The 21,951-nt window shown below is 57.2% G+C and overlaps 1 protein-coding gene and 1 long non-coding RNA gene across 4 annotated transcripts; one reads left to right on the plus strand and one right to left on the minus strand.

Annotated features, from left to right (window-relative positions):
* The first annotated feature begins 8,777 nt into the window (after nucleotides 1-8,777).
* DPEP1 (dipeptidase 1) lies at nucleotides 8,778-21,759 on the plus strand. 3 transcript variants are annotated; one of them, XM_073226816.1, is made up of 12 exons: nucleotides 14,143-14,350; nucleotides 15,083-15,171; nucleotides 15,778-15,972; nucleotides 19,193-19,325; nucleotides 19,557-19,689; nucleotides 19,776-19,926; nucleotides 20,065-20,134; nucleotides 20,450-20,626; nucleotides 20,719-20,803; nucleotides 20,881-20,956; nucleotides 21,205-21,340; nucleotides 21,417-21,759. In XM_073226816.1, the coding sequence occupies exons 3-12, from the start codon at nucleotides 15,869-15,871 to the stop codon at nucleotides 21,582-21,584; spliced, it is 1,233 nt and encodes a 410-aa protein (XP_073082917.1). In that variant the 5' UTR covers nucleotides 14,143-14,350; nucleotides 15,083-15,171; nucleotides 15,778-15,868; the 3' UTR covers nucleotides 21,585-21,759. The 3 variants fall into 3 exon arrangements, with proteins under 3 accessions (XP_017517732.2, XP_017517731.2, XP_073082917.1); XM_017662243.3 differs by lacking the exons at nucleotides 14,143-14,350; nucleotides 15,083-15,171 and adding an exon at nucleotides 8,778-9,014; XM_017662242.3 differs by lacking the exon at nucleotides 15,083-15,171 and having other exon boundaries at nucleotides 14,128-14,350.
* On the minus strand, nucleotides 12,652-15,076 carry LOC140847216 (uncharacterized). The gene is made up of 2 exons (XR_012126974.1): nucleotides 14,931-15,076; nucleotides 12,652-13,988 (listed from the first exon to the last, which is right to left on the minus strand). It is a non-coding gene; the product is annotated as an uncharacterized lncRNA (long non-coding RNA).
* Nucleotides 21,760-21,951: the final 192 nt, after the last annotated feature.

The raw sequence follows: 21,951 nt of genomic DNA on the forward strand, positions 1-21,951 counted from the left end.
AGACACCCCCTGCCTGGCACCCACAGGCCTAGTGCCAGGCACTAGCCAGGCACAGGTGTCAGACTATGAGCCCGGGAAGCTCCAAAGTGCGGTAAGGATCTGGGAGTTGTGAACAGGAGGATCATGGGGTTCCAGGGCCTATTTCCTGGCTTGGGCAGGAGCTCCGGCACAGTGAGTCATTGATCTACGTGTATGCTTTTTATAACAGCTTTCTTGAGCTGCAATTTATATATTACAGAATTCACCCCTTTAGTGTGCACAATTCAGTGGTTCTTAGTAGAGTCAGAGTCGTGCAATCATCACTGTATTTAACTTTGAATGTTTTCATCATCCTAACAGAAACCCTGGACTCCTTAGCAGTCACTCCGCACCCCCATCCTGGCCCTTGGTACCCGGCAATCTGCTTTCTGCCTCCATGGATTTACCTGCTCTGGACATTTATTTATTCATTTTTTTTGCTTATGACTCCCAACTTCTTTTTTTTAATTAAGGCATCATGGATATACAATCTTCTGAAGCTTTCACATGAACATTGTGGTTTCAATATCCACCCATATTATCAAATCCTCACTCCCCCCATTGTAGTCACTGTCCGTCAGCGTAGTAAGATTTATAGTCATTACCTGTCTTCTCTGTGCTGTACTCCCTTCCCATGGCCCCCCTACATTATGTGTTATGAAATCATAACGCCCCCTCAATCCCCTTCTCCCTTTGCCACCCCTTCCCCCTTTGGTGACCACCAGTCCCTTCTTGGAGTCTGTGATTTTGCTGCTGTTTTGCTCCTTCAGTTTTGCTTCGTTGTTATACTCCACAAATGAGGGAAATCATTTGGTACTTGTCTTTCTCCGCCTGGCTTATTTCACTGAGCATAATACCCTCTAGCTCCATCCATGTTGTTGCAAATGGTAAGATTTGTTTTCTTATGGCTGAATAATATTCCACTATGTATACGTACCACATCTTCTTTATCCATTCATCTACTGATGGACACTTAGGTTGCCTCCATGTCTTGGCTGTTGTAAATAGTGCTGCGATAAACATAGGGGTGCATCTGTCTTTTTGAATCTGGGATCTTGTCTTCTTTAGGTAACTTCCTAGAAGTGGAATTTCTGGGTCAAATGGTATCTCTGTTTTTAGTTTTTTGAGGAACCTCCATATTGCTTTCCACAACAGTTAAACGAACTTACATTTCTATTAACGGTCTAGGAGGGCTCCCCTTTCTCTGCATCCTCGCCAGCATTTGTTGTACCTTGTCTTTTGGATGGTGGCGATCCTAACTGGTGTGAGGTGGTATCTCACTATGGTTTGAATTTGCATTTCCCTATAATTAGTGATGTGGAGAATCTTTTCATGTGCCTGTTGGCCATCTGAATTTCTTCTTTGGAGAATTGTCTGTTCATACCCTCCACTCATTTTTTAATTGGGTTATTTGCTTTTTGGGTGTTGAGGCGTGTGAGCTCTTAATATATTTTGAATGTTAACCCCTTATTGGATATGTTGTTTACAAATATGTTCTCCCACACTGTAGGATGACTTTTTGTTCTACTGGTGGTGTCCTTTGCTGTACAGAAGAAGCTTTTTAGTTTGATGTAGTCCTACTTGTTCATTTTTGCTTTTGTTTCCCTTTCCCAAGGAGATATGTTCATGAAAAAGTTGCTCAAGTTTATATATATTTTTTGCCTATGTTTTCTTCCAAGAATTTTATGGTTTCATGACTTATATTCAGGTCTCTGTTCCATTTCAAGTTTACTTTTGTGTATGGGGTTAGATAGTAATCTAGTTTTATTCTCTTACATGCAGCTGTCCAGTTTTGCCAACACCAGTTGTTGAAGAGGCTGTCATTTCCCTGTTGTATGTCCATGGCTCCTTTATCGTATATTAATTGACCATATATGCTTGGGTTTATATCTGGGCTCTCTATTCTGTTCCATTAATCTATGGGTCTGTTCTTGTGCCAGTACCAAATTATCTTGATTACTGTGGCTTTGTAGTAGAGCTTGAAATCATGGAGTGTAATCCCCCCTGCTTTATTCTTCCTTCTCAGGATTCCTTTGGCTATTCAAGGTCTTTTGTGGTTCCATATGAATTTTAGAACTATTTGTTCTCATTTGTTGAAGAATGCTATTGGTATTTTGATAGGGATTGCATTGAATGAATCTGTAGATTGCTTTAGGCAGGATGGCCATTTTGACAATATTAATTCTTCCTAGCCATGAACATGGGATAGATTTACATTTTTTAGTGTCTTCTTTAATTTCTCCCACGAGTGTCTTGTAGTTTTCAAAGTATAGGTTTCATCTCCTTAGGTTTATTCCTAGGTAGTTTTTTTTTTTTGATGCAATTGTAAATGGAGGGGTTTTCCTTGTTCTGGACATTTTACATAAATGGAATCACACAATACGAGGCCTTTTGTGCTTTGCTTCTCCCACCAAGCATCATGACTTCAAGGGTCTTCTGTCTGGTCGTGCTGTAGTCCTTCTCATGGCTGAGGAACACTCTGCAGTGTGGCTGGGCCCTGTTTTGTCTCTCACCTGTTGATGGACGTTTGCATCGTCTCTTCCTTTTGGCAGTTGTGAATAACACTGCTGGAGCATGTTTGTGGGAGTTTCTGTGGGTGTACATAAGTAAGCCTCTAATCACTCTGTCATGTGTCTGTTGCACTCTCACAATCACACTGTGTAGTAACCAAAGACTCACATGTGCAGCACTTGCTACTGCAAAGCTGGACCAGCAGCCGGGCACCAGTGCCACACGAGGATGAGGCGTCCACTGCAAGATGGGTGCTCATGAAGCTGGGAGACCCACAGGAGAGGTTTCCATCCTGGGTAGGGGGAGGGTGCTGGGGCAGGTGGCTGGGGGGTTTGCACAATGGGGCCCTGACAGGGGAGCTCACCCAGACAGGGAATGCCTGCTGGGGACAGGCCTGGATCATCAGCCATGGTGAATGGGCTGGGGGCCAGGGGCCTGGGGTCGAGGGGGCGCCGACGCCCCTGGAGGGGCTGTTTGGAGGGGAGGTAGCTGGAGCATTGTGCCTGCCTGTGGGGTCCCAGGCTCAGCAGGGTGCAGCTGGGAGTCCGTCCTGTTGGTCACAGATGGGAAACAGGCTTGAGGGGCACCCTGACCCACTGTGCTCCCCTGCATCCCATCTTTGAATCAACAACTTCCATGTTGTCCTTTGGATGAAGTCCAGACCCACTGAGGCTGGCAAGCCCATGCCAGCCCCTCCAGTTTCTTTGCCTAAAATGTTCCTCCATTGTTACCAGCGCTTCAGAATTCAGCTGACTTGCCCCTTCCTCTAGGAAGACTTCCTGTTCTGGAACGCTGCCTGGCCACGTGCCCCGTGTCCGGCCAGCTCAGGGCTGGCTCCACTGGGAGGAAAGGATTCGTCCAAGGAGCGGCCCACCCGTCCGGGTCCATCTCTGTCAGGATGAGGGCTGCTGTGACCCCTGGGCACTCAGAATGTTCTGCGCTTCTGGACGCACCGGATCTTCTTGGACAGTAACTCATGCAGTCGGGTCGAAACGTGCCCAGGGTGCTGGTGTCTGAGGCAGTGGAGAGGTATTCTGGGGCATAAAGGGCGTGGGTCAAGGGACAAGCCGCTCCCAGCCCCTCTGGGCTCTGAGCCCCTGTCTCCCTCTCCACAGCCCTGCCTTCCTGTCTCACATCCAGTTAAATGATGTTTTAAAGGTCAATTGTTTTACAAGGAGCCAGGTTGTTCTTCCCTGTCCAGTCACCTCTTTTCTGTGGATGTCATGGTCACAGGCACTGGGAGGGGACAACCTTTAGCTCCTTGTGTACTAAGGGGAGGGGACTTCACGGGGTCACAGAACATTCTAGGGAGAAAATGTCAAGCATGGTGGGAGCTGGGGTCTGGAGCTCAGGGGACCTGAACACGGGCAGGTGGCAGTGAGCCAGCCCAGCTGGGACACAGGGACACTTGTATCCCTGGGAACAGAGTTGTCCCTGACCTGTGTCCAGCCCTAAGGGCAGAAGGGGGCATCTAGTGCCCCTAGTGAGTAAATGCCCCTAAACATGGCCTTGTGTGGCACACTCACTGATGAATCCTAGGTTGGGTTAGGGCCTGAGAAACAGGGTGTCGGGGAGGCAGAGAGTCCTCTCTGTCAGGTAGGAGTATCGGGGTGCATCAGACTGCAGTCCCACCAGGACAGGAGGCAGAGACAGTTCTGAGAGGCCAAGAGGGTGGCCTCAGGCAGTGGAACCCGGACTCTCGGGTACAGAGCAGGTGGGGGGCCCCTTCTCCCCTCATGCTGTCCTGGGTGGTTCAAAACCTTAGAAACTGTAACAGTGGCCCCTGCACAGCTCTGAAGCCCTGAACCCTTCCACATGGGCTCAAACCCCAGCCGAGCCAGTGGCCTGGCCGTGTGCAGCTGTGCCCTGGTCCCCAGAGCTGTGAAGTGGGGGTAACAGCATCTGAGCTGCCCTCGTGGGCCCCATTCACAGGGTGCTGCCCCCCAGCCACTCCCACGGGAGCCCGCAGGGTACCAGAGGGCAGTCGGGGCTGGATTGCAGGGAGGAACCACAGGGCCACTGCCAGGCCACCTGGGCTTAGGCCCCGGGGTATGGGTCTAAGGAGAGGGCAGCCTTGGGGGACCCCTTAGCTGACCCAGTCCCTGAGTGCCCACCAGCCTCAGGCCAGGCTTTGCACAGACAGAACCCTGAGCCCCAACAGCAGTTGAGAGCCCTGGACTGCATGGCTGCCCCAGGGGGAGGCTCACTGCCTGCCTGGGCGGGACTTCTGAGGTCTTAACGGTGGGGGGGGGGTGTCCCTGGCACTGCACGGGGGGTATGGGGTTGAGGTGGAGGGCAGCCCAGGACAGCGGGCCTCCAGTGGGCGGTGCCTCTGCTGAGGAAGCATCTGGCGATGGCAGTAGAAACAACATGGTATCCGACCTGCCCACCGGGTGGGGGGCACCACAGCCAGGGCCTCCCGCACCACTGGGCCCTCGGCCCGGGTGCCTCCTCACCTGGGAGGGCAACCCTGCAGCCCAGACGGACATGGCGCGCTCTCCCTGAACTTACCTGCAGGTGTCTTGTGCGCGCAGATGTACCAAGTCAAACAACCGAACTGGAGCTACCTGGAGTTCCTCGTGGGAATTCAGCTCAGTAGCTGACAGTATGGCCACAGGCGGACCCCCGGGAGAGGCCCCAAGCCACCGGACTGTCCCCCTGGCAGGCGTGGGAAGGGTCTGGGGTGTGTCCAGCACTCCTCTGCCCTCGGGAACTCCAGTGGCACACACGGCCGGCTGGTGTGTTCGGGAGCCTGAGGGCCCATCGGGGAACATGACAAACAAAACCCCGGTGAGGGGCGCCCAGGAGTGCTGCGCCGAGCAGCGGCCTGGCAGCTGCCGGGAGGTGTGTCTTTGGGGGAAGAAGCAGCTGGGAGAACAGCACCTGCCCAGCTGGCAGGCTCTCTCTCCACAGACAGGCCAGAGGGTTAACCCGAGGTCTGCCCCAGGAGACCCCCGCTCCTCCTGACCGTGCCAGGTCTGCTTGAGCCCAGCGGGCCTTCTCAGGCCCCAGTGGCCCCCCTGGGGCAGGTGGTGGAGTCTGTCCCCCGGGCCCAGGAGCTGGCTCCATGAGGGGGAATGTGCTAGTGTGTTCAGGGGACCCAGGGTTCCTCAGCCCGAGAAAGGGGAAGCCAGCAGCCGGGGAGGTCTGAGTCCTTGGGCCCCTGCCTCCCTCCAAAAGCCTCACCGAGGGGACCGGACACTGGGGTGCTGTGCGCCCCACCCACTGGAGGATCGCTTCGTGGGGTCGCCCTGATGGACTTCACCCATTTGGACAGTCCTGCTCCCTCCACCCAACCTGAGATGTTTTCTCTTTGGGGACTTAGGAAGACAAACACATCCCCCAGGGCCACGAATGTGAAAGCAAGGGGGAGGCACCTCGTGCCCCCTGTCTGCATCCCCTTGCCCTGTGTCCCCTGTCCAATCTCCTGCTGGGAGGCCGACCCCAGCGTGGGGCGGGGAGCAGCCAGCAGTGTAGGGTGAGTTCCCCCACACCTTTGCCATGGGGGTGCTCAGGGCTGGGTTGGGGACCCCGAGGGTGCTGAGAATCTGCAGTGTGCGGAGGGAGAAAGGCCTACTTGTATGCTGGGGGACCTCTTTCTGTTTTAATTAGTTTGATTTTCTGATTAATGAAATACTAACAATTTCAAATGGTACAAAAAGGAATAGCTTAAAAGTAGAAATTTACAGCACAATCCCTCAAAATACCAAAGGCATTCTTCACAGAAAAGCAACTAATCCTACGATTCATGTGGAACCACCAAAGATCCCGAATAGTCAAAGCCATCTTGAGAAAGAACAAAGCTGGGGCATCACGCTCCCTGGTTTCAAACTGTACTACAAAGCTACAGTGATCCAAACAGTATGGTACTGGCACAAAACCAGACCCACAGATCAACGGGGCAGAACAGAGAGCCCAGATACAAACCCACACATACAGGGTCAATCAACATGTGCCAAAGGAGGCAAGAGCATACAATGGGGAAAAGACAGTCTCTTCAATAAATGGTGCTGGGAAAACTGGACAGCTACATGCAAAAGAATGAAACTGGACCCATCTCACACCTTACAGAAAAATGAGTTCAAAATGGATTAAAGACCTAAATATAAGACCTGGAACTATAAAACTCCTAGAAGGAAACACAGGCAGTAAACTTTTGAACATCAGCCTTAGTAATTTTTTTCTGGATATGTTCCCTCAGATAAGGAACCCAAAAGCAAAAATAAACAAGTGGGGCTACATCAAACTAACAAACTTCCTCATTCCTCACAACTCAACACCAAAAACAAACAATCCAATTAAAAAATGGGCAGAGGACCTGAACATTTTTCCAAAGAAGACATACGCATGGTCACCAGACACATGAGAAGATGCCCCACATCACTCATCATCAGGGGAGCTCAGACCAAAACCGCAGCCCAGGCGAGTCCCGCCGGTCAGAGGGGCCGATGTCAACAGGCAGGAAATGACAAGCGCTGGCAAGGATGTGGAGAAGGAGGGACCTCGTGCACTGCTGGTGGGACCGCACATGGGTGGAGCCACTGTGGAAAGCAGTGTGGAGGCTTCTCAAAAAACTGAAAATAGAAATACCATACAATCCAGTAATTCCACTTCTGGGCATCTACCTGAAGAAAAAAAGTTGTTACTGCTGAAAGATACATGCACCCCCATCTTTATAGAGGCATTATTTACAATAGCCAGGATATGGAAGCGACCTAAGTGTCCATCAGTAGGTGAATGGATAAAGATGTGGTATGTATACACAGTGGAATATTACCGAGTCATAAATAAAAAGGAAATCTTGCCATTTGCGACATGGACAGACCTAGAAGGCATTGTGCTGAGTAAAATAAGCCAGGTGGAAAAAGACAAATACCATAAGGTTCCAGTTATATGTGGAATCTGAAAAACGAAACAAACAAAACAGAAATAGACTCATAAACACAAAGAATGGAAGGTCGGTTACCCTGGGTGGGGCGATGGGTGAAAAGGTGAAGGGGATAAAGAGCTATCAACTCTAGATTATAAAACAGCGCAGTCACAGCAGTGGAAGCACAGCCTGGGGAAGGTGCAACGCTGCTGTCTTTGTGTGCTGGCAGATGGTGGCCACACTCGCCATGGCAACCAGTTAGTGACATGTATAACTGATGAGTCACTAAGTTAACTGGACAAAAAACCCCAGTAGTAACCTCTCTCCCCCAGCCCTGGTCCTTCTCCCGAAGGTCACTAGTCCCCCCGCTTTGCCCTCCCTGGGAGCAGGGCCACGGTGTAGGAGGCCCCAGGCCTGCCTCCTCTCTATGTGGGGCGCACAGAGTTCCTACTTCCGCCAAAGCCCCTGCTCACCCCAGCTCCTCTGTGAGCTCTGAGGTGGGAAAGCCCCTGCTGGGCCCCAGCATGGGTATTTGAACCCCTCACAACTGGGGGCTGCCCTTGCTCAAAATCCGGTGACTGTGGCTCAGGCTGGAGCGCAGGGTCCCATAGCGGGACAGAGGGTGAGCCTGGGCAGGGACTGCGCCCCACTCTGTGCTCTCCCCGGCCTCAGAACTTTGAAACCAGTTGGTGGAGGCTTGACTCAAACAGGCCGGGACCCCAGGCAGAACTTCCCCTGATTTCGAAAGTCCCTGTGGCTGTGCCAGAGGACATTCCAATCTGAGATGGCTTTTGCTGCTTGTGTAGCTGGGAATGTGGGGGGGCCACATCCCCTGCCCATTGCACATGTGGAGACCAGGGGTCCCAGCCTCTGAGCCAGGCTAGGGCCGACCCACTCCTAGATGGGGAGCGAGCACTCCCCACCCCTGGACCCAGGTCACTTTGCACCCCAGGGAAGCAGAGCGGTGGGCAGAGACTGAGAGAAACCGTGTGTGGGGGAACCCTGGGTCCACAGGTGACAGGCTGACAGCTGCCTGAGGCTGTGGGCTCGGTGGGAGGGGCGCAGATGCCCCCATGAGCCCCACGCTGACTTCCTCCTCATCTCTTCACTCCACCCTACCACCGATGCCAACACCCTGCCCAAGGTAGCCCCCATGCACTGTCCCGGGGACCCTGACTGCCTGTCGCCCAGCACAGGCCCCACCTAGGCCCAGCTGTGGGACCACGAGTGCACGCAGGCCCCACGACGTGGCCTGTGGTCTGCAGAACGACAGCCAGCTGCCATGTGTAAGGCATTAACCCTCCCTCAGCACATCGCTAAGGGCCCTGGGGGAGTGTTTTTAAGAGGTGGCTTTTTTTGTGAGAGGGAAGCTGGTTGGAGAGTTCAGGGGAGGAATGGAAAGTGAGAGAAACAGAGACAACCCTGCAGGCCTCCAGACGAGGCAGGACTGGCCTCCTGCTCAGGGCGTCTTGGGCTCCCCGACTCCTCTCACCGCTGGAAAGCCGCCTAATGGGGAGTGCCCACTAGTGCACCCATAGGTGGGCACCACTGTTTGCCCAGTGAGGCCACCGAGCTCCACCTGGGGCAGACAGACAAGTTCATCAGTACCAGGCAGGTGAGTACACGGTGGGCCTGGCTGGCTGGGTTCAGGGCTTCTCAGGTGGTGGGTGGAGGGCAAGATGAAACGAGGGCATCAGTGTCATGCAGAGGGGGCAGAGGGTTGCCTCTGGGGCGGGGAGGATGGGACGGGGCCTCAGCAGAGCCTCTGGGGGTCCCTGGGGGATGACTCCTGATGCCGTGTGCGGGCAGGCCACGGGGCCCAGAGCGGTGGCGCAGCTGGCAGGGCCATGCAGTCATCCGGGGGAGAGTGGGGGCCCCAGGTGGACAGAGGTGTTGCTCATGAGGACCCTGGGGAGCAAGCCTTCTGGAGGGCAGAGGGCAGGGTGGTGGCCCCATGCTGGGCATAACAGTGGAGGGTCCTGAGGCCTCAGGGGCCTGGGAGGACAGCTGCGGGCACCTGTGGGCCCTGCGCCTTCCTGAGACGCAGCGCTGTGCCTGGTTCCCTCCTCCCCCACCCTCCCAGTGACCCCCCCACCGGCTGGCTATGGGGGGTTGTCACAGGGGCTGAGGCAGAGCTACGGGCACCGAGGTGGGCCCTGAGGACCGGGCAGGCACAATGACACAGGAACAAGGTCCCCACCCTGTGCTGAGTGTGCATGTGATGGGGTGTGTACGCTTGTGCTTTGTGTACATGGGCGGACAGACTTGGATGGGTCTGCATGTAGTCATGTCTATGTGCTTATGTTTGTGTATCTCTGGGCACACATCTGGGTGTCTGAGTGTATGGCCCTCATATGTGAAAAGCACTCGTGTGTTTCTGAGCATGTACGCTTGTCTGCACAGGCAGGTGTGGGATGTGTGCGAGTATTCTCTTTTGTGAGGTTTGTGTGCATGTATGTGCAAGTGTGTGGGCCATGGGTAGGTGTGCCTACATATGTCTGCTTGTGCAGATGGGGCACCATCTAGACATGCATGTGGATGGAGTCTGCCATGGTGGTGCGGATGGGGAATGGGCGCACTTGTGTGCATGTGATCTGTGTGTGCGTCTGTGTGACCATACACACGTATGTGGGGTATGTCAGCCTGTCTTTCCTGTGTGCATGTGGGGGGTGTTTCTGCATATGCTCCTGTGGCCCAGGTAGACGTGTGGTTAGCTGTGTGTATATCTCACACACCATAGCATGTGTGTTTGTGAAGGACGCTGGGTGGTGCCTTTTGGAGCTCCGTGCTGCTATGGACAATCTCCAGGCTCGGTCTCCAGTGCCCCTCACCTGCTGTTGGCCCAGCCTACATGAGCTTGAGTGCAGCTGAAGCCCTGGTGGGAGGGGCCTCTTTGCACCCGAGGTCACAATGCAGTTTTGGTAGAATAAACCTTGGTGAACTCCAGCTGAAAATTTATTCCCTGGGGCTTCCATGATGGGACCTGAGGATTCCAGGCCTGCTGGTGGCCCTCTGGCCTGCCTGTCATCAGATTTTTAAGAAGGTTCTGCCATCCAGCTGGGCCTTAGCTGTTCCCTGGACAGGGAGAGCAATTTGCTTTGACTCTTCATGGCTGCCTCTCTGCGGCTCTGGTAGAGATTTAACAGCACTGTTTAGTTTTTGTGTATTTTCACTTTGCTCCATTTGTTTATGGCAAATGATGCTAATTTTCTAACTAATACTATTCTCCTTATTTAAATAAAAAGGATACAATTTAAGGTAAACCATTAAGTGGCTCCTCTGAGAGCAGAGCTTGAGGCAAGGGTTGAGTGCAGAGAGCATCTTTGGGAAGTGACTACAGGGCTGGAAATAAAGAAAGTCTGAGACAGGGCATCATCGAGTGGTCGGAGGAGGTCCTCCCAGGGACCAGCTGGGAAAAGCGTTTGTCCACCGGCTTATATTCTCTTGGTGGAGGACCTCCCACACAAACCTGTGGGAGGCTCCCCGGCATCTGTGTGAGACTGAGAGGTGAGTCAGCCACAAGAAGTTTCTTTACTGAAAGGAAACAACTGTGAGGTGCAGAGAAGGCGACGGTCCCCGGAAGGAGCTCCCGGAGGCGGCAGGGGGGCTGCCTCACACTCCCTGAGGCCAGGGCCGCCCGCCCCACGCCTCAGTTCTCTGTAGCTGCGGGCTCACAGTGATCGTCAGTTACTGCGCGTGTTTCCTTTGGGCTGGGAAGCCCTCGCCAGGGTCCAGTGGGGCCAGCTGGTCTTTGGCCCACAGCATCAGCACCTCCACTGGGAGACCCAGAGATGGGGCTGGGCTCCCCTGAGGGCAGAGCCGGGCTGTCTTCTAGGGCAGAGCCAGGCTGCACCGAGAGCAGCTCCGACCACTTCCCAGAGGGGCGCTCCGGGAGGCCGAGTCAGGAGGGAGCATGGCAGCCCCGTGCCCGCTGCCCGCTAGGAGGCACTCCCCAGGCTACTGAACCCTCCCTGTAATGGAAGCCTGTGGGATGCAGCCATCTGGGAAATGCCCTCTGCCATAGCCAGGAGTCAGAGCCCAAGGCTGTGCTGGTTCCAAAGTGTGCCACGGGGCTGTGCCATGCACCAGCAGCCAGAGCAAGCGGAGGAGGGCTCCCAGCCGGGCTACATCTGCCCCACCACCAGGTCAGAAGGTCGGACAGGCACGGGCACTTCCCACCCTGCGCATCAGGTGAGGAATCCAGGACACCCCCAACGCCAGGGGCAGCTCCCACCAGCAGTTCCTGGGAATGAGATATTACACAGGAAGGGTGGCCATGAAGCAGAGAACGAGCCCCACTGGGAATATTTGTGGAGTAGAAACCAGACAGGGGCTCAGCTCAAACACTGCAGGCGAGATGCTGGAAGTCAGAAAGATGGACGAACGGGGCTTTGTGGGAGCTGGAGGCAGAGTTCACGCCCACTGCCCACTCAGGAACGCATGAGCCTGGGAGCCACAGCCAGATGAAGGACACCAGGGTCCCTGGGAAATATTTCTTATGGGTTCAGAGTTGCTGTTAAAAGTGCTCATGTTGAGGTCGGGCACTGCGCCCCCACCCCTTGCTCACTTGGCCTGATGCCAGGAAGACGGCCTGCTGCTTGACCATTAAACGTGAGCCGATGGAGGCCGCCCGCTGCTCCAAGGAAGCCTGCAGACGCAGCAGAGGATGGGAAAAGTGAGTCTGGAGGGAAGAGATTATCGCCCGGTAAACAGGAAAACAAATCCTCTAACTGATATCAGACAATACCAGTTCTATGCCAAGACAGGGTGCCGGGGGGAATCACTAAGGAAAACATGAGAAACCACTCCTGGGAGATTAAATATGTAATTCCTGGCAGAAAACATCAAATAAACATACTGGAAGTAAAAATTTAGGAAATCTAGCACACAGAACAAACACATAGAAAACCTAAAGAGAAACACCTGGGAGACAAAAAAGATGAAGCCAGGTGGGTCCAGCATCTGATTAAGAGCAGGTGCCAGGAAAAGCGGACAGAGCAGGCGGGGCAGGGGCCTGGAGCACAGCCCTGGACCAAAGGCAGAGAGAGACCAACGGCCCGTGAACCTGAACGCTGAGCTCCCTGAGTGGAAAGCAGAGCCTCAGACTGAGGCCCGTCGCTGAGAGACGGTGGCCCTGAGGACAGAGGCGGCTCCGAGGGATCACGCAGGAATCCTCAGGGAAGTGGCTTATGACCCTCAAGTGCGTGTCCGGGACAGTGGGGTTGGCTATGAGGGCAGAACAGAGACATGAGTGGACACTCAAGGACTCAGAATTTATTTCCCTCACACCCACTCGGGGGAGGGAGCTGAGGTCCAGCTCTGACGAAATAGAACACACAGCAGACGGAGGAACACCGCAGAGGAGACTGTAGGGTCGAAGCCGCGTGAGGTGCGAGGCTCAGGCTTAGAAGGCTGTGGAAATGTGATCACAGTCCCAGCGGAAGGGACTTGCAGCAGGCAGGTTCCAGGGCTGCTGACAGCGGCTGGGTGCACAGGCCTGGACGAAGCACACCCCGTGGGGCTGCCTGACACCTTCCGTTTTCCAGAGATGCTGAGGCTGAGGCCTGGCAGGCAATCACACACAGGCTGGCCCCAAGCCCACTCAGCCCTACCGCCTCGCCACCCCACAGAGAACGGGACTGGTTGGGGGGTCTCCACACAGGGCTGCTTCTGGCGTGAACCGCAGGCTGCTCGCTGTCCGGGCCTGGGAACTCGACTGTGCGGACAAGGGTGTGCCGTGTGGTCTTGGCTCTCTCCTCGAGGACCCTCAAGTAGCACCTGAGGAAGCGGCCCCCAGCCAGGCCCTGGGAACGCTGTACTCTGTCAGCTTGCCGGCCCCTCTGCGCCCAAGTTAGGGAACAATGTGAGTGTCGGGGTGAGACCAGTGCCCTGGAGGACCGTGTGGGGCTGGGCTTCCTTTCCAAGGAGAAGTCAGGATACACGCCCCATCTTTACTTGAACATTTTGTATTTTGTTAATCATGGACTTTTTTTTTTTTTTTGCAGATTTTTGCTTGAGATAGTGCATTAAAAATTATCTCAGTGAGGTTTTGGTGACCCCCCCACCTTGAAATTAGCAACTGAGGGAGGGCACCCCACCCAGCCCTGCGCTGCCTGAAGGTCAAGGGTTGGACTGTGAGCCCACAGGAGAGCTCAGGGGAGCAGCAGACCCGTCAGGGGACCAAGGCCGGCAGGCGGTTCCAACGGGGGGGCTTTGGGGGGAATATGAGGAGTGATGGAGACCCTCAGGAAGCCGGGAAGGGTGTATCTGCCACCCTGCACTCCGGGCTGAGGGCTCTTCTTTTAGGCTTGCAAACTAATGAGGTATTACAAAGGGATGGGCAGAGGATTTAAAATATTTTGAACAACTAAAGAAATGAATTCTAAATTTGGAAATGGAGAGGTCAAATGAAGTGTCAGGCAGGTTTCAAAAGACAAATGTGTGGACTTGTCTTGGGAGGACGAGGGGCCGCAGTGGGAGGCACACACTTAAAACGGCATCAGGCCAGCGTGCTGGAGGCTGCCAGAGGGCATCCAGGCGCATTCCCGTGGGCGAGGATGCTGCCTGCCCGGGAAACGTCAAGGAAGTACTGCAGACAAGTGAGAAATGCGTCAGAATAAACATGTCAAGACAGGAAAAATAAAGAGAAACAATCTAGGAAAACAGGCAGTGATGTCATTGAATGAATGCCTGGGCTCTGTGTGTTGAAAGGGAAGCACAGATTCGCGACAACCCTTAGAAATATGAGGGTAAATGCCAGCAAAACAGAGATACACAGAAGGACACGAGCTGTGAAGCTGGGGACTTGGAATGACCTGAGGAAGCCCATGGAAGCAAGAAAGAACAGAGGGCTGGGACGCGCGGCAGCCCCGGAAATGACCTGAGACAAGCCCGGAGCAGGGCCCTGTGGTACCGTCACGCTGCCCTAAACGATCAGACAAAGATGCTCAGGTGAGCTTAAGAAATAAATTACAATTACATGCTCTGTCAAGAAAACCCAACACTGAAACAAAAAGGATAAGAAACAAGTTGAAAATAAACAGAATAGCATGGGCTGGGCAGATGCTGTAAGCAGAGCAGGGCACGACCAGGAGCAGTTCTGGAGGAACTGGCCCTCCTGGAAAGGCGTGTCCTCTGCGGTTGTGCCACTGGCGAGGCAGGCCAAGGGTGCGTGGTGGGCAGAGGGTGCGTGTCCCCCCAGTGTAGACCCCTGCCTCCAGCCAGGTGGGCTGCCTGGTGTGGACATGCTGTGTCCAGGCCGGCCTGGGACCAATCCCAGTCCACCAGGGGGGCCTCTTGTGCACAGATGAGGTCTGACCCAATGGCCTGGCATCAAGGACACCCCTGCAGGGTTGGGGGCTCCTGGCCAAGGGACATGGGGCTGGGAGGAAAGTCCTCGGTGGGGTCTGGGTGCAGAGGCCTGGGCCCCAGGACTCAGCTAATAGTGGCAGGCCAGGGGCTGGGACTTAGGCTGGAGGAAGGGACTGGGCTAGTCCCTGATGGGGGTGAGGGTGCAAGGGAGGACACCTACCTGTGAACGGGGTTCCGCGGGCAGTTCTGCAGCTGGTCTGACGCTCTCCAGGGGCAGAGGTGTCAGAGGGCCCACCTGTCCCAGCAAGACCATTCAGCTGCCCCTCCAGGGCCTGCCCAGCTCACCCACCCCTCTTCCTGCCTCCTTCCCAGCGGGCCTGGTTCCGGTCTGGTCCTGTCTGGCTGCTCTCTGGAGCCCTGGAAGCTGTCCCAGCCGTGGAATCAGAATCCACTGGTACCTGGTCAGTTCTTGGAAGCTCTCAGGAGACTTGTGTTCAGCAAAGCTGGCAAAGAGCCCAGCTCCAAGGAAGCATGGCACTCAGGCTCCTGCCCCCAAACCCCAAAGTCCAACCTGCTCCATCAGAAGCCTGCAGGGTGTGTGTCACTGTGATGCGAAGGGGCTGCAGGCCAGGAACCAGGGTGCGGGTGGGGCACCCCCTTGGGGTTGCACTCCATCTTTTCTGGTGAGCGCTGCAAAACCTTTTACAGGCAAAAGAGGTCCGTTGCAGGAGCATGCTGCTGGAGGCTTTAATTCTGCTGGCAGATCTCAGACAGGCTCCAGGTCCTGGGGCAGTGAAGGCAGGAGAGCTACCAGCACCGGCCGACCACCCGCCCTGGGCCACCCCTCTGAGCCTGTCACCCTTTCATCTGGCCTCTGGGCCCTCTCTGGGGTCAGCAGCCTCTTACTATGCCTCTGCTCAGCCCGACAGCAACACCCAGACCGCGGGTCTAGCACCTTCTGTACCCACCCTCCCTGGGAATGCTGGTTACTGATTGAACACCAGGAGCCTTAAATGGGAACTCCTGGCAGGGATCACCTGGACCAAAGGCTTCTACTCTCTCTCCAGCCACACAGAGCCGCGCCCCCCGGCTTGCGCTTCCTCGTGCACACAGCCGGCCAGGCCAGCAGACGCACAGAAGCAGGGCCCTGGGCCTGTCATGTGGCACAGCTGGTGGCTCTGGCCCCTAGTGGCCGTCTGCACTTCAGACCAGTTCCAGGATGAGGCTGAGAGAATCATGAGGGGCACACCTGTCATTGACGGGTAAGTGGCCCCTGGGCAGGGCTGGGGCGGGCTGGGCGAGGGAACTTGGCGCAAGGCTGGGCTCCTTTGACCTGAGACCAGCACTGGCCCATCTCTGCTGGACTAGTTCCCTCGTGGGGTCTGTTAGGGCCCCCAAAGGCTTCAGCTGCCAAGGGCCTGTGAGGAGCAGGACAGGAAGGAAGCAGGTGGCAAGGTGGGCCCTTGGCAGCTCCCAGGATGCCCCTTGGCCTGGCCCCATCTGCCCCCCAGGTCCCAGGGTGGGTCCTGGGCTTGGGACGTTGGGGCCTGGCCAGGGTCATGTCTCTGACTAACTCGGTGGCCAAAAGGAGCCTCCTTCCTCCCCTAGAGCTGCAGGTGAGGGGGGCATCTGCACAGGCCCCCAGGAGGCCCCTCCCGGCCCTTCTGACCTGCTCCCTGAGGCCCTTCCTCACACCCCTCCCTGCCGCATGTCCATTTCAGGGTGGCCCCTCGGGTGTGAGGTCCCCGGGTCACCTCTGTGCTATATGCCCAGCTTGACATCACCGTGGTGCCCAGTAGCATTGCACCTCAATGCCCCAACAAGTCTGCACCTACAGTTCCCACAAACCCCTGGTGACCGGACCCTGGTGACACCTGATCTCCTCTGATGTCACAGACAGCCTGGGTGGCCCCGTCCCCTCCAGTTCATCCTCACCCCTGCTCCACCCGTGCTGGGTCTCCTGCCGTGCGAGCCTCTCACCACCCCCCTCCCACCAGTCAGGCCTGGTCTCAGCCGCAGCCAAGACGGACCCCTGGGATTCCTATCCTCCCGGCCCAGCACCCTCCACCCACCAGGGCTCCCTCTGAGCTCAGGGTCCGGGCCTGAGTCCTCCCGGCGGCCCCCAGGGACCACCAGCCTTGCCGCCCCACCCTCCTCGGTGCCCCCAGAAGGCCTCGCGCTGTCTTTGCTCTGCCCCATGCCCACTTGGCTGCCTCAGCCCCTCCAGGGCTTTGCTCAGGGCCCTTGGCAGCCAGGCCTTCCCAGACTCCTGGGAAAACACCACCGGCACTGGCCCAGCCCGCCCCCTCCCACTCCCGCTTTCTTTCCTGCCACAGCCTCAGGCACACCAGCTCAGAACAGATGCTTGATTCCCCGCCTGCCAGCCCAGAGTGGCACCTGGCCCACTCAGGCGCTGAGCATTAGGGGGCACCCATGTGTGTCTGGCACATGATAAGTGCTCGATAAATGCTACAATCATTACTAATTGGCAGATGCCTCTAGGCTTTATTGGACAAAACTTCTGTGAGAAAAGCAGAGAAAATGGGCTGTCCTGTTACACAGAAACATCAGGGACCAAGGCAGCCCCACAGGAGGAGGAGGAAGGGCCAGCCTGTGGGGACGAGGCAGCGGGGGCAGGGGGCGGGTGAGCAGCAGCTGCCTGTCAGGGGCAGAATAGCCATACGGCCACACCCAGCCACCTGGGGGCAGGAAGCATCTTCACTCTAAACGTTACCAAGGAAAAGGAGATTGGATGAGGGGCGACCAGCAGTCTTTCTGCAACAACTGGCTGTCACTCAGCACATTCCAGAGCTCAGAATCCTTACCTCCCCGCTTCTGGGTAGGAAGGCGGGGTCCTCGAACCACTGCTGAGGACCTGCCCAGGCCACACTGATAAGGAGGGTGGGTCTGGGAGGCTCCAGAACACGGTGTTGACCTCAGGGTGGAAGCAGCCACTGCCCCCACTTGGGGCTCCAGTGAAGGGCGGAGAGCAGTGCCCCGCACTCCAGGTGGGGCCAGACTTCCTAGACAAGCTGGGGCTTCCTCCCAGCCAAGGAGTAAAGTCCCTCAGGGCCCTGCCCAGCCACCCAGAGGGCACTCAGAGGCAGGGTAATGAGGCTGTGCGAGCTGGCCCACCCCTGTGCCCTGCTCTGCCAGGGAGGGCACAGGGGTCTCAGGAAGCACAGCTGGGGCGGGAGCTCCTCCCCACACGGCCAGCTAGCTTTGGAGAAGCTGAGCCCTGGGTGGGGACCTGGGCCCAGGGCCCCCAAATAATGGTAATATTAGTCTCAGCTTTGCTCTCCTAGGGTGCACGAGACGTGCCCAGGGTACAGATGGAGAAACCGAGGCAAGAGCCAGGCTTTGACATGGGATCTGCCTGGGGGTGAGGACCCAGTGCTGGTCCTGTGGGGGGCGCTCTCGAAAGCTAGGGCAGCCCCTGCGGCCCTGCGACTGCACCCCAGCTATAGAGCGGTGACCCTGAGATGGGGTCATGGTGAGGGAGAAGGCAGTGGGCCCTCAGGGCACCAGGATGAAGCCCCCTCCAGGCTTCCTCACAGTCCCCTTGTCACCAGTTTAGGGGGCCAGCCAGGGCACCCCTACATGTCCCCATGGTGCACTGGCTGGTTAAAGCGCATACTCCCCCTGGCCGGTCTGGGCTGGACCTGTTTCTCATCCTCCCAGGCGCCATGCACTTCCACATATGGAACTTAGGGAGCCAGCTCCCCAGCAGTCTGTCCCTGGGTCAACCTCTGGTCTCCCTCTGAGCTCTGTTCAGGCAGCCCTGCCCCCACGGAGTGTTGCCCGCTTCCCCTCCTTCTCCCTCCCCTCCCCTCCCTGCTCCTCCCCGCCCACCAGCCCAAGTGCTCACCCCACTGGTTCCTGGGGAAGCCTCAGAGGGCCAGGGTCCTTTGACACACACACAAGGACATGCTCGGAGATGGTGGGGGCTGCCCCAGGGGTGGAGGCAGTAGAGGGCTGGGGTCCCCCAAATACTGCACTGCTCCTCCAGGAGGACAGGGTGGGGAGCAAGTTGCAAGCTATGCCCCCAACTTCCCACCCATCCCTGCAGGGGAAGGGCTTCCTCTTTGGCCTGTGAAGCTGTCAGGGGTGCAGCGAGCTGGGCCCCACCCCCAGCCACCCTTAGGTCCCCAGCCTTGCTCGGGGGAGCCCTTACAGCTTCTGGGTCTTCTCCTGGGACAGCTGTGAGGCAAAGCAAGTGCCCACCTCCCCTCTTCTGCCGTGAAGACCCTTACAGGGGAGACCTATCCACCTTGGGCTCTTAGTTGTTACCTGGCCTGTTCCCTGGGGTGGGACAGTTGAGAAGCTCCCCCAGGCTCAGGTGTGCCCAGGTAAGGGGCAGTCTGCCCCCTCTGTAGTCCTGAGCCTGTGAGAACCAGAGGACAGCGTGCCAGGGAGTGGGCCAGGAGGCCCCAGGCCCACAGGTCCATCCTGAGAAGCCTCCATCCCTTCCTGGCCCTCTAGGCACAACGACCTGCCCTGGCAGCTGCTGACCATGTTCAACAACCAGCTTCAGGACGAGAGGGCCAACCTGACGAGCCTGTCCCGCACACACACCAACATCCCCAAGCTGAGGGCAGGCTTCGTGGGGGGCCAGGTACACCCAGCCCAGCCCTGCACTCAGCTGTACTGGGGCCACCTACTTCCTCCCTCCAGTCCCGGCGGAAGTGCAGCCGCCTGGTGGTGCTGTGCCTCCCGGGACCCTTGTGCCTCCGACCACCACCCAAGCCACAGAGAGGCCTTCCAAGAGGGGGAAGCCAGATGCCCAGATGCGTATGGGGGGTGGGGCCTGGGGCCTCGGTCCTGACCCCTCCCTCGTGGCCCCCAGTTCTGGTCGGCCTACACACCCTGCGACACCCAGAACAAGGACGCTGTGAAGAGGACCCTGGAGCAGATCGACGTCATCCACCGCATGTGTCAGATGTACCCCGAGACCTTCGTGTGCGTCACCAGCAGCACAGGTGGGTCTGCGCACTGCCCCTGGCCTTGTCCCCAACCTTGTCCCCGATGCCCAGGTGCCCACTGCTCTGCTGGGCTCTCCCCGCAGGCATCCGGCAGGCCTTCCGGGAGGGCAGAGTGGCTAGTCTGGTCGGAGTGGAGGGCGGCCATTCCATAGACAGCAGCCTGGGTGTCCTGCGGGCACTCTACCACCTGGGCATGCGGTACCTGACCCTCACCCACAGCTGCAACACACCCTGGTAAGTGGGAGGGTCACAAGATGGAGACCAGGCTAGTGTGCCCAGCTCTGGCACCTTCCTTTCCTCCCCGAAGCCCTGGACGTGGGCGGGCCAGCACAGCCACTCTGCCCCTTGGGCACCTGTCCTCTGCTCTCCCAGGGCTGACAACTGGCTGGTAGACACGGGAGACGACGAGGCCCAGAGCCAAGGCCTGTCATTCTTTGGGCAGGTGAGTGGAGGTGGGGTGGCAAGGACCACGGCCCCCCCAAGGGCAAGTAAGTGACCCAGGACATGCCTCTTGTCTCTTGGAACCCGTTTCCTCACCCATAGAGCCATGAGGGGTCGTCCCAGGGTGAGTATTCAACCAGAAGGCACCAGTCACTAGGACACTGGCCTGCCTTCTTGCCATTGAATGGGGGCCCTTACCCAAAGGCCCTCCCGTACCTGGACCTCGCAGGGACTGCCAACCCATATGTGCCAGTCGTGACCCTCCGGGACTGGAGGCTCTGGCTCTCTGGGTCCTCTGAGCCCCATCTCCCCTCAGAGTGTGGTGAAGGAGATGAATCGGCTGGGCGTCATCATCGATTTGGCCCACGTATCCGTGGCCACCATGAAGGCCACTCTGCAGCTGTCCAAGGCCCCCGTCATCTTCAGCCACTCCTCGGCCCACAGGCTGTGCAGCCATGCGCGCAACGTGCCTGACGACGTGCTCCAGTTGGTGGTGAGGGGCTACGGGCAAGGGTCACCCCACCCCGGTCTTCAGGGTGCACTGCTGTGCCCCAAGTCCTCAGCTCCGCCCTGTTTCCCTGGTAGAATGAGACGGGCAGCTTGGTGATGGTGAACTTCTACAATGATTATGTTTCCTGCAAAAAGGAAGCCACCCTGTCCCAAGTAGCAGGTAGGCGGGCATGGATGGCCACAGCAGTCAAGCGGGGGAGGGCTTCTGGCGGGCCCCACACCTACTGCTCCCCACAGACCACCTGGACCACATCAAGAAGGTGGCAGGAGTGGGAGCTGTAGGCTTTGGTGGAGACTTTGATGGTGTTTCAAGGTAAAGGGCAAGACCCATATCCTGAGGATGGATTGGAGGGTCACAACCCCCCCCAGGAAGGTGTCATGAGGGCTGGAGGAGGGACCTGTGTCCCGAGGAGGCGCACGGCCTAGCACGTCTCGCTCTGAAGGCCACTCACTGGGCCCCAGGGACTCGGGATGGGGTGGGCAAGTCCGTGGGATATGGGGAGGCAGCTCTCAGGCCCCCAGCTCCTGGGATGCAAGCCCGGTTCTCTGCCCTGGTCTCAGGCTCCCACTGGGGCTTGAGGACGTGTCCAAGTACCCAGACCTGGTCGCTGAGCTGCTCAGGAGGCGGTGGACGGAGGCAGAGGTCAGGGGCGCCCTGGCTGACAACTTACTGAGGGTCTTTGAGGCCGTGGAGCAGGTGAGGAGGGGCCCCCGCGTTCACCCACTGCTCCCCGGCCCACAGCGAGCAGCAGCCTGACCTTGTCTGTCCCCAGGTGAGTGATCGCACCCAACCCCCTGAGGAGGACCTCATCCCACTGGACGAGCTGGAGGCTTCCTGCAGGACTGCGTACGGCTACTCAGAGGCCTCCGGCCTCCACCGCCAACCAGGGGCCCTGCTGGCCACTCTCGCCCTCCTGCTCCTCAGTCTGTATCTGCTATGACTCCCTGGGGGCCAGAACCCCTCGGGCTCCTGCAGCTTGGAAGACCGACCCTCAGAGCGGCAGCGATCCTAGGAATGCACCACCTGTGCGCAAGGCCTGGGCTCCTTGGACCATACACCTGGGCTCCCCTCGGCCGGGGTGCTGTGGGCCCTCAATAAAGGCATTCGCCCCTTAAGCCCTAGAGTACACCGTCAGACCTCAGCCCTGGAGGGGGCTCCGGGGCATCTGAGTACATGTGAAAACCCCTGGCTGGGTGTCCAGACACAGGTGTGCCCAAACCCCAGAAGGGCTGGGCCAGAAGGGCTCGAGGTCTGAACAAAGGCTTTGCACGGCCACCGAGTTTTTAGAAACACACAGTCCAGTCTCC

The sequence above is a fragment of the Manis javanica genome, chromosome 17 (assembly GCF_040802235.1).
Source record: "Manis javanica isolate MJ-LG chromosome 17, MJ_LKY, whole genome shotgun sequence".
In the NCBI taxonomy this organism is placed as follows: domain Eukaryota; kingdom Metazoa; phylum Chordata; class Mammalia; order Pholidota; family Manidae; genus Manis; species Manis javanica.